The 12,262-nt window shown below is 41.9% G+C and overlaps 1 protein-coding gene across 1 annotated transcript in view; it reads left to right on the top strand.

Annotated features, from left to right (window-relative positions):
* The first annotated feature begins 1,464 nt into the window (after positions 1–1,464).
* The window catches only part of LOC102373364 (sushi domain-containing protein 2-like), a 34,500-nt gene continuing 23,702 nt past the window's right edge, over positions 1,465–12,262 (top strand). The window contains exons 1-7 of the mRNA XM_025193612.1: positions 1,465–1,536; positions 3,900–3,957; positions 5,604–5,621; positions 8,159–8,363; positions 10,019–10,170; positions 10,577–10,744; positions 10,976–11,103. Coding sequence (XP_025049397.1) covers positions 1,465–1,536; positions 3,900–3,957; positions 5,604–5,621; positions 8,159–8,363; positions 10,019–10,170; positions 10,577–10,744; positions 10,976–11,103 — 801 coding nt within the window. The remainder of the gene's footprint in view (positions 1,537–3,899; positions 3,958–5,603; positions 5,622–8,158; positions 8,364–10,018; positions 10,171–10,576; positions 10,745–10,975; positions 11,104–12,262) is intronic.

Raw genomic sequence — 12,262 nt, 5'->3', positions numbered from 1 at the left:
GAGCAAAAGCAACAGACAGGGAGCACAGGGACATGTTAACCACGCCTGCGCCGTCCTGGAATGAATGCAGACACAGCATATATGAATAGACACAGGTTGTTAGAGCTGGATGTACACAGAGCTGAAGATATGTGCAGCTGGAGATATACAGAGAAAAATATACAAATATAGACATATTAAGAGAGAGAGTTAGTCACAGCTGGAGATATATGCACCTGGGGATATATGCACCAGGAGATATACAGATATGGACACATTTAGAGACCTAGATAAAGAGAGCTGAACATATATAGAGCTGGAGATAAATAGAGCTGCAAATATATATAGAGGTGGAGATATTTAGAGGTGATCGACAGCGATGGACATATTCAGAAATGGAGATATATAGAGACATAAATATATAGACATGTAGATAGATGAAGCTGAAGACAGCTGGAACTATTCAGTGCTCAAGATATTCAGAGCTGGAGAGATTCAGAGCTGGATATATATAATGAGGTAGATATTTAGAGATGAGAAGCTGGAGCTATTCAGAGCTGCAGATATTCAGACAGATAGATATATAGAGATATAGATATATGAATCTGGACTAATATAGAGCTGGAGATATATAGAGATGTAGCTATATGAAGCTAGAGATATACAGAGCTGAAGATATACTGAGCTGGATATATATATATATATATATATACACACATACATACATACATACAGGTAGATATATGAAGCTGGAGATATTCAGAGCTGCCAAGATTTAGAGCTGGAGATATTTACAGCTGCAGATATTTAGACCTGGAGATATTCAGAGCTGGAGATATTCAGACTTGGAAATATTGATAGCTAGACATATTTGACCTAGAGTCAATAATCACTCCAAGATCCCTTTCCGCCTCTGTGCTTTCAAGAAGGGAACTCCCCAGCCTGTATGTATGCTGTGAATTCCTTCTCCCCAGGTGCAGCACCCTGCACTTGTCTACTTTGAACCCCATCCTATTCTCGTCTGCCCACTTGTGTAGTCTGTCTGAATCTAGTTGCAGCCTCTCTCTCCCTTCAAGTGTGTCCACCTCGCCCCACATCTTAGTGTCACTAGCAAACTCGGACAGCGTGCTTTCCACCCCCTCGTCCAAGTCGCTGATGAAGATGTTAAAGCATGTGGGCCCGAGAACTGAGCCCTGGGGGACCCCACTGCTCACATCTTGCCAGGTTGAGTACAACCCGTCTCTCTGGATGCGCCCCATCAGACAATTTTTTACCCATCCAACTGTGCAGACATCAATGCCACAGTCGCTTAATTTATTGATGAGGATGGGGTGAGAGACAGTGTCAAAGGTCTTCTTAAAGTCTAGAAAGACTACGTTCACAGCGGCACCATCATCCAAGGATTTAGTTACTTGGTCATAAAAGGCAATCAGGTTGGTCAAGCAGGACCTGCCTTTGATGAACCCATGCTGATTGCCCCTGACCATGATCTCCGCTGCTGGCCCCCCACAGATGTGCTCCTTGATGATCCTCTCCAAGATCGTCCCGAATACCGAGGTGAGGCTTACAGGCCTATAGTTACTTGGGTCCTCCTTCCTCCCTTTCTTGAAAATTAGGACCACATTAGCCAGTTTCTAATCCCCTGGCTCCTGGCCAGATGACCATGAATGCTCATACAGCTGGGCCAAGAGCTCCGCGATGACCCCTGCCAGCTCCCTCAGCACCCTTGGGTGGAGGGCATCTGGACCTGCAGATTTAAATGCGTCTAGCCCTTCCAGAAGATCCCTAACAACATCTGCGCTGACAGAAGGTCTAACAGGGCTATCCCCGAGATTGTCCCTAACTCTGGTAGGTGGGATATCCCAGTCCCTTTCAAGAAAACAGAAGCAAAGAAATTGTTAAAAATATCAGCTTTCTTGTCTGGTGTAGCCACAAGATTACCATTTGCCTCTTGCAGTGGCCCCACATTGCCTGGTGCCCTCTTCTTGCTCCCAATGTACTTGAAAAAGGAATTTTTGTTGTCCTTAATCCTGGACGCTAGCCTGAGTTACATCTCTGCCTTGGCCTTCCTAATAGCCCTCCTACACTCATGGGCCAAGTAGGAGTACTCCTCCTTGGTGATAGCTCCTCCCTTCCACTGGTTGTACAGCTCCCTTCTAGTCCTTAGGCATTGCTGAATGCCCTTGCTGAGCCAAGGGGGTTTCTGAGCACTCTTACCCCACTTGCTTCTCTCAGGAACTGTTAACCTTTGGGCCTGGAGGATTGCCCCCTTAAGGTACGACCATCCCTCATGGACTCTCATCTCCTCTACCTTCTGGGCCCTCAGTGCCTCCCCCACCAGTCTCCTAAGCTCATTGAAGTTGGCCCTTCTGAAGTCAAGGGCTTTAGCCTTGGTGTGAGCCCTTGACGCCCTGAATTGGATAATGAAATCCAGCAGGTGATGATTGCTATTGCCCAGGTGGTCAAGGACCTGCAGTCCCCGCACTAGGTCATCCCCCGTGGCCAGGACCAGGTCCAGCAAGGCATTACCCCTGGTGGGGCTGTGCACTTCGTGGATAAAGTGAAGGTTCTGTAATACAGCCAGGAACCTATGCGAGCAGTCAGACCTGGCTGTCTGCTCCTCCCAGCAAATATCTGGGTAGTTTAGGTCACCCATGACAATAACATCCCTTGACCTAATCACCTCCATAAGCTGACTGGAGAAGTCCTGGTCCAGTTCTTCCTCCTGGTTGGGTGGACTGTAGTAGACACCCACTTTAAGGTCCCTTTCACCACGCCCCCCTTGTAGTTTGATCCATAGTGCCTCTGCCCAACCCTCCTCTAACTCGAAGCTAATCCTTGATGAAGAGGTTGCATTAAAACCTTAAATTATGGATTTTCAACCTTTGTGGAGCAGTCTATCCCCAGCAGCCAGATACGGGGGGGGCGGGGAGTGGAGAAGGGTATGATGCGTGGCTGAGTGTAGAGTGGCAGCAGCCATCACGTGCAAGCTTCCCTTGCCCTGCATGTCTGGCCAGGTGGGTGGTGCCTGCACAGCAGCATGGGATGGTGCTCCTGCCCCCTGTGTCCAACTGGGTGGGCAGTGCCAGTGTGGCAGCATGGAATGGTGTGTGGCAGCTCTCCATCCCCACCCGCGCATACCCACTATGGGCCTTCTCAAGTACCCCTGAGGGTATGTGTACCCCTGGTTGACAACCCCTGCCTTAAAGCCCTCTGTCATGTGACCATCTGGCTGAGACTCAGATCTTGATTTAAAGTGAAACACCTTCTTTACCCCAGATGTTGAGTCACTTAGGGATAGTATATCTAGGTATAAATTAAATGAATGACAGTTAAGGATAACCATCTTGGACACAGATGCTATTTCACCTACTGAGCATTTATGTGGATTTTGATGCTCAAGTGCAACTCTATTCCATCCTCTTTTAGTTCCTGAAAATGCAGTAGTGTGTGTCCTTTTGTAACATGTGGTCAATTGATGCATAAGAGTGAATCACAAAAATGCAAAAGGTGCAGAGAGGACCAACCCACTTTTTGCATTAACATTTTTTAAGTTACTTGAGAAGGGTGGAATTGTCACACTTAGACACCTAAATCCAGTTATGTGCATAATCGATGGAATAGTATCTGTGTATTAGTATAGAAGAAATAATCAGGACCCTATCTGATGGATGCCAAGGACCTTTTTTGCATAGACTGGAAAGAAAAATTCTGAATCAGGGAAATGCGTTATTTCAAGATAAGAAGCCCTAGCAAAGCTATGGCTGACAATAATGAATAATTCTCCTGTTACAAAGTTTAATTTTACAGTCAAGTGGGTGACATCCACAGCACCAATAGTTTAATTTTGTGTATTTTTTCAATACATTTGCTGTTATAACATTATGGTTGAGTGTTTTCCTGTTAATCTCACCTGCTAGCAAGTGCTGAAGCACTGTAAGGAGTGGCAAATTGAGTTCAGCAACTTCACCATGACAGGTACAGCATGTTGTGAATAAAGGAGGGGAGAGTGGTTCCTTTTCTCAGAATAGTGTCGTATTCCTTTGGGATGAACCATAGCAATAACTAGAGCTAAGTAAATAATGGATTTTTCCTCTTATGGCTGAACTGGAAAATCAGGCTGGGGAGGTGGATCAGTTCAGGTAAACAAAAAGAATTTTTTATAAGAAAAGTATAATTTGGGACAGCCCTAAATCTTGTTTTAACCTGAAACAATTTTTATTTGACTTCTTTTTATACTTTTAAAAAATTTAGAATAATTTAACAATAAATATGGATTTTATGACTTCAGAATAAGATTTCCAAAATTTACAAATTCCAAACAATGCCATGAAATCTGTCAATATTTTCAGAATCTCACCCCACCACCACACCTTTTCAGTTGAAACTACTTGCTGAATTTGCATAATTCATTTCCAGTTCATAAATAGGAATAAAGCATCTTACCCTCAAAAAACCTCTGTCTTGGAGGGTAAATTTATTCCTATTTGCCAAAATTGTTGTCTGGGTAATAACAGGAATGATGTTAGTGACCATTGACATTGTGTCATGATTAGGAACAAGCTTAAATGACTATCTAACGTAATGAAAAGCCATGGGGACAATTTTCACAAAAATGAGGCTGTTAATCCATTGAAGACTTGCTTGTGAAACTTTAATTGTTCAAAGATGTAGTAAAACTTTGAAAATGATCAATCTGGAAGCTTTATATTCTTTCCACTTGCATTCCACTGGATTGCAGTGATAAATGAACTACAGGTACAGGTAGGCAAGTATTTAGTGGGTATGTATTTTATAGAATTTTTTTTTAAGTTTCCTTAATTTTGATTCTAAATTATTATTTACTTGTATTGAGGTAGTATATAGGAGCCCCAGCTGTCGTTCAAGGCTAGTCATTGTAGAAGTGCATACAAAAAGGAACTGCTTGCCTGGGGAGGGGTTTACAGTCTTAAGTTCCTAATCACTGTTCCACTGATACCATTTTTGTTTTATGTGGGAAATGTTATTTGTCGGTTACAGCAGGTGTATAGATGTTTGGGTTCAATTTCTGACTGAACCAGGGCTTTCTGTGTTTTTTTCCGCTATATTTCTCTGCTCATCAGTTTATCCTTGTATAAAAGTAGTTTAATTACAGTAATAACCTACTTCACCTTGGGTGAACTTCATAAATGATGGGGCTTATTTATTGTCAGCAAAAAGCTTTGAGATCCTTTGGTGAAAGGCACAATACAAATGTGACATACTTTATATTTTATAATAAATAGTTATTTTAATTTATCATCATCACCATTATTGGTAATACTAGTACTGCCATTGCTGCTGCTGCTTCTGCTGCTATAAGCTATTTTCATTAGCCCTGATGCTTTACTTAAATTGGTGACTGGTTTCAGAGTTGTTTTCAGAGTTAATTTCAGTTCAACTTTCTTTCCATGCTGCTGTTTCAGGCTTCCCAGAAGCCAAGACAACTATTACTAAATTGATGTGTATTTGCCCTATATTCTGAAAGGTTTTTTTGCAGCCACAAAACTTCTTTTAGGTGTAAAGGGAAGCTTAGGTTTGGGGCACAAAATGGCAGGCTTCAAAAATTAATCTTTCAATTGAATCTTTTCTCTTTTCTTTCATAGATCAGAAGATGCACTCTGGTAAATCCAACCAAGTACTTGAGTAGTAGCTTGTTATGGTTTTGTGGTATCCCTTACTATGATTTGCAATTTATTCGATAGCTGTTTTCTTTCATCATGCTCATGCAGCTTTAAATGACAGGATAAGAATATAAGTTATTTTGCATATTCTGAAACTACTCATGCTAAGTTTAGTTGCCATGACCACAATCACAGCAACCCTCTTCCTTCTAGAAGTGAAAATGGCATTAATTAGTTATTAAAGCTAAGAAAGAAGATAGAAAAGCTAAGTGACGTAGTCTTTTTTTTTTGTCTTGAATTATAATGACAAATATGCCAGGAGTTCTTTCATGAATGAACAAGATGGAAGAGACTATGAACATATTTCCATTCAGAAAAAAAAGGGAGAAGAAAAAAGAAGTAGAAAACCATTTGTTAAAAAAGTATACAGCAAATGAAGCTTATACAAACAGGCTTTTAGTATTTAAAAAAATAAATATTCTAATACATGTTTAAACCAATTAATCTGCAAATGTAAAGCCATTCACTATATGCCAGTAATAAAAGGTTATTTAAGTACCTACATATTTTGTCAAAATTCTCAAATATTAAAATTCATTAATATTTATGGCTTTTCTTTTCTCCTATCTTCTTCCAGTCATGGACCTTAATTATATATATTGTTTAAATTTCCATGTTAAAGTGACAGATGTGTTGTTTTGAGAGGAACCTAACTGACCCTGACTGTTATGACATTGCTCAAGACTCTTCACCAACTGTGCAGAAGAGAGCTTTAGAAAAGCAGGTTTTTTGTTTTTTAAGAGTCTTTGGAATCTTTTACTCTTATCATCATCATCATTTTAGATTATGATGCTTGCATATAGGGGTGATAGGAATACTCAGAAATTTGTTAAAAAATTTTAATTTCCATGTTTGATTCTTTTTCTCTGGTGCAGTAGGAAGCCTGATCCAAAGACCATTCAGTAAGCAATGTGCCTATGAAACTACTCCTTGGCTTTGACAAGGGTTTTCTGGTGCTAGAGTTTTCTGTTGCTTAGTACAGTCATCCGAGTTTAAATCTTACAATTTATAGTGACACACCATCCAGTGATCTAGCCAGAAATTGCCGCTGGGTGTTTATTGAAAATGTCTATATCAGACCCTTTGAGTTGTTGAGATGTAAGTGAAAGTAACATTTGACTCCCTAACTCCAAGCTCATTTATTGTTTAAAATCATGTACCAGTAATGTAAAATAGAAAATCTGTTACAGTTTCTAGTAATTTGCTTTTATTCTGAAGAAAAATGTATGCAAAGACCCTAGGGAAGTCAGCCTGCTACATACAATGTGGAGCTGACAAGGCTATAACCACTAAGGCAATAACCACCTTAGAAAGACTAAAAGTAGAAACACTTAAAGTGCTTAATGGCACTGTATTATTAGGTCTTCAGTTTTCAACCTAACAAAAACAAGTCCTAAAGCAGATTTTGGTACTGTAAATGATATTCAGCTTGAAGAGACAATAATAAAGCACAAGCAAAATTTTGGTTGACTGTAGTGGGGAAAGAGCTGAACCAGAGAGCCAGTAGACTAATTGATTTAATATAATATTGGTTTGATCTGTTGTTATTAAACGCTTCTTGTAGGGTTATCCTTCCTTTTACATGTTTTATGTCTGCAAACCCAGATGAACAATCATCTTTTTTTATGTGAACAGATTCCCTTAATGTAAACATGGTCATAACCCATATGTCATCTCTCTTTTTTCCCCACTTATAACCTGAAGCAATATTATGTGCTTTGACAGAGAAATTCAAGCAGCTTATCACAGTCAGAGATCCCAGAGGAGAGAGTGACTATGGGCTGTGATACATACTGCTCTTCTGTCCCTTTACCATCTCCTTCCCCACATCCCGTGGAATGACCAAGGTCTTCTTCATGAGGCCAAACTGTCCTCATTGTCCTATATGCAGGGATTCAAAGCAGCATCAAGACAGACCTCCAGGGAAAGGCTTTTTGAGAGATATGGGTTTTCTCTATGTACACAGCAGGCATTTTTGTCCCCACTCACCCCACTGTGGTGGGGCTAAGCCAATTTCTCTCCCTACTGGAAGGTTGGCACAAGACATGCTTCTTCCCCATGAAAGTAGTAGGGCAAACTGGAAGCATCTGCTCTTTACCCAGGGTGGCTGGAACTGATTTCCCTCCCTCCACTCCTGCCCATACTTCAGTTAAGGTTTTTTTTTTCATAACTGCATTTTAAACAGGCAAAATGAGGCAGAGCTAGATAATCAGCTTTTGAGAAATTGAGACTGGATTTGCACTGGCTCATTAAAGGTGTCTGGCCTGAGCTATGCTAGGTGCCCACAGGGCATGGACTGAATACTGGCGGAGCAAACTAAATTAGCTGCCAGTGTTCTTCATGGGCAAGAAAGGTGCTGCCTTTCACTTGTCACTGCTTCTTGGGATTCTTGCTGCCATGGCTTTTCCAGCGACTGATAAAACTAATGCTTGCACAACTCCATTCCTAACAAGATTTGTTTTTCAATTTTTTAATAGAAGCTCAAGATTCGTGCTCCCGCCAGTGTGGGAAGATGCTGGGCAAGTGCTCTTGCCAGGTGACCTGCAAGTCCCTGGGGGATTGCTGTCCTGATTACAGGGAATTTTGTCTGCAAATCTCTCCATACTCAGGGTCCCTGATGGGAGGCAAAGACTTTGAGATTTTGAATGTTACTTTCAATGCCTCCTCTGATGTGAGATGCAGGTGAGTTGTGATTTAAACGTTTTACTCCAGCATGGTAGGCACCTTTCTTAGGTCAGCAGTTATACAGGGGAACAGAATAGGATGTTTGTAGACAGCAGTACAACCTTACCTCCTGATCTATTATTTCACAGGTGTGTGCTCTAAGTTCCATGCGCTCCTGTCCGATAGTGATTCTTAACCACAGTGCCACAGCACCCCAGGATGTCTTGAGATCCTTTCAGGGGTGTCATGCAATGTTGGCACTGTGAGGTGTGATTCACAAGATAAACTCAAAAGATTTCAAATAGGAATCCACAGTGTTAAAAGCATTCTGACCTGCTGTGGTCTTTCTGAGTTCTTTGCAACCAAAGAATTGCTCTATTATTTTTTCTGTAGTTGACAATGAAGTGAAAGCTAAGAGCTGACATTTTCCAAAGAGTCCCTTGAATCTATCCAGGAGTGCCTTGAGTCTAAAAAGCTTGATAACCATTACTGTAAGAGAACAACTTATTGCAAGGTTATTCCTTTCTCATATACCCAAGAACAGGCCATTCAGTAAATGGGAGCTCTTCCAGGAGTTGCACACACCACACCTTCTAGCATTCCAGTCTGTTATACAAGCACAGAGGAACTTCCCAGAACAAAAACAGAATTAGATCAACATAACTGCAGATTCCGGTCAAGGTGTCCTGCTGCTGGATTTGAGACAGGGTCCGCAGGCCTGCAGCGACTGATGTAGGTGATTTGCTGAACGTCATCCACCTGAGTCAGTCCCCATGTGCACTGACAGTGTCTCTAGTAGAGGCTGTGGGGCCATCTCAGCAGATAGAGGTACTACAGGTGGGTACAAGTCAATCCTCTCCTGCCCAGAAAGCTTGGCGGAGATGGTTCTAGATACACCTCCCACTTTTCCCTGCAGCGCTAGATGTGGCTCTTTCATAGCTTCAAGACCCCAATAATGTCAGCCATTCTGGAACTACATGTGGGGGTGGAAGAGACTGAGCGGCACATCTGCCAACATTTTCAGGGGGAGGAAACCAGCAGATCTGCTTGTTTAAATACACAGATTTGTATCTATTGAACCAGACAGAGTCCAGACTGGGAGTCTGTCTACTGCAACATTCTTGTACATGAGGAAATTAATCCTGCATCCATCACCTATGGGAGTGCAGACATGGCTTATAGTGACAGCAACAGAGAGTAGAGCCATGGGTTACTTTTGCAGAGGAGAAATTGGAACAATGTTAAGGGAGTTCTAAGCAGTCTAGCATTTGATAAAGACTACTTTTATAATAACAGAAACATTTTGAATTTCTGTTTATGACAGCCACTTTGCCCCATGATCTTATCACCGTCACTCTTGTTCTCCTCCTCCCCTTTGCTGGTTTGTTACTCATTTATCATGCCTCTTGGGAGACTGTAAGCTAAAAATCTATGTATCTATGTGTGTTTGTACCTTGCACAGCACAATCCACACTTCTGTCATAAATAATACAGCACAAAGTTCACATCTGTGGCCATCACTAAACAAAGTATCAGGCTAAACCTGCCAAATGGAGAAAAGAGGGAGGTAGGAATGAACCCCACAGGCCAGTTGGCACTTAAAATCCAGCTGAGGTGCTCATGACTTTCCTTCTCTCAGCACCCACACTGAAGACCATTCTTAATATTAACAGGTTCAAGCAGGAGATTCAGATCAGTGGCTATGTTGCTCGGGATGGTCAAGCCCACTGCATCTCACCATTGCTGTATGAGACTGGCTTCATTCCCTTCGAGGTTTCCAGAGACAGTGGCCTCACATTTCCCTATTCAGGAAACTGGTTATCAGGTGTGTGTGGGTGGGGGGGAGGGTTATTTCCATGTTTGTTGCAAAGGGAATTGTACAGTATCTCTTGTTTTTATACCCTTCCCAACAGACTCTTCCTTTCTGGCCACCTCTGTACTTCCCTCCAGTGACTCCGCTTTAAGTAGCCTCTGAAAAGTTGTTTTCCCCACTCCATCTGCCTCATCTATAGCAAAAAGGGCTCAATCCTTCTTTCACCTACTGCTGGAGGGGTGTCACTACTTGACACCCTGTGCAGAACGCAAAGCTGGCCAAAAGACTAATTTTCCCAGGGGGTTACTGTGTTCATTGCGCAAGGTCCCTGTTTCTCCAACCTCCTGCTTACAACAATACTGTTTTCTTCAGTGCTGTGTCAAGTAAATATTAACTCATCGTCCATTCCCCAATGCAGTACATCACAGCAAGGTGTCAGCTGTGGAAAAATGCACACTTGTGAATGCCACAAAATGGCAGTACTATGGCACACCGAACACAGGAGGAACCCTGACTGTCACCTGGATGACCCAGACGCTGCCAACCAGACACGTCAATATAGAAGTCTGGGGGTACCAGGAAACAGGTAAACCAGGACTCTCTCCGAACACGTAGCTGCCTTCTTATTCAGGTGTGTACAGTGCCTGGCACGATGGAGCCTCCAAGAGCTAGCAGACTGTAGTTACAGTTGAGAATGTAAATCCTATGGCTATTTGTTATTCACCATCTAAGCACATGTGAACAGGCCTAATTACAAATGGGGAGTCGAGTGCTCCACAGAACTTTTATAAAGGACATTCTTTCCTTCATTCAATAGGTCAGACATACTCGGAGACCTGGATGGCTGAATGGAAATACCTTTATACTCTTGGAAGGGAAGAACCCAACAGTGGAACATTTACTTTCACACCTGTACCTGCTCAAGCAAATTACAGTAGTTGGGAGGTTGGGGCTTTGAGAATCAGTCCCAGCAGGTATTTTGATGGACAGAGGCAAGTAACTGGCAGAGAACAGGTCAACGTTTGCTTTTTGCAGAAGCACAAAAATCATGGTCAAGGTGGACCTTGGTTTTGCATAAAGACCAAGGACTCAGCTGCTTTAGTTATTTACACTAAATCCAGCATATCCTGATCTTTAGCAAAAAGATGCATTTTCTGATAATTGAAAATTTAAAAATAGTTGGGTTAAAATTAATTACAAAGTGGATCTTGAAAAGTATAGCAGCAAGGGTCCTAGGGTGCATAATCTGCTTTAGCTGTATTTTTTTGTTTGACTACTGTTTTCCAAGTTTAGCATTGCTACATGCATGCATTTGTTTTAGCAGGAAGCAGTGGCTGGCAATGTTTGCATTCCCTGGTATTTTAGCCTATATACTTTTCCATGCTGTTCTTCTTGTAATTGACATGATCACACTGGTATTATGATCATGTCTTTAAGCAAAGCCAAATTAAAATTGTGACTGGAATTTTGCTTTCTTCTCTGGCATAATGCTGAAGAAGTCTGTTTGTAGGCTTGCATGCTCCTTAATGCCCCACTGTTGATTCAGCAATTTGTTTTCCTGTTTCTTTGTGTCATACTGCCTTGTTTTCACATCTGATCATAGTCTGAAGTTTGCAAACCATTTCTTTTTGATGTTTGCACTGTACTGATGTCACATACATGCAAAATGTTATCACCTGAGTTAGTGCTTGCTTGCTAGGAATGGCGTGATCTCATCTTTCACTTTTCTTCTCTGAAAGCTTTAGCGTATTGATTTATCTCCCACAATTATTGCAGAAGACTTCATATGAAGGTTGTTCTCCTGCTAAGGTGTCAAAGAGCTGAAATACTATGATGTGACTGAAGAGACTTGCATGCAGTGTGAGGATAACGAGATAGTCTGGGGAATTACTCCTACAGAAGGGGCAGCCAGTAGTTTTCCCACTCATGGCATCATCACCAGTAAAACAAAGATATGTTCACATCTGAAAGACATTTCTTGTTACTGCATCCTCATGTGAAAAGATCCACTCGTGTCCAAGAAGGGTGACTATACATCACCAGAGGGCGTTTTTTAAAAGCCTCTGTAGCACATGTGACTGACAGGGAAGTGCTGTAGACCTTC

This window comes from Alligator sinensis, unplaced genomic scaffold (assembly GCF_000455745.1).
Source record: "Alligator sinensis unplaced genomic scaffold, ASM45574v1 scaffold782_1, whole genome shotgun sequence".
Classification (NCBI taxonomy): Eukaryota; Metazoa; Chordata; order Crocodylia; family Alligatoridae; genus Alligator; species Alligator sinensis.
Note: the sequence above shows the minus strand (reverse complement) of the source record. Positions and strands in the feature narration are given on the sequence as shown.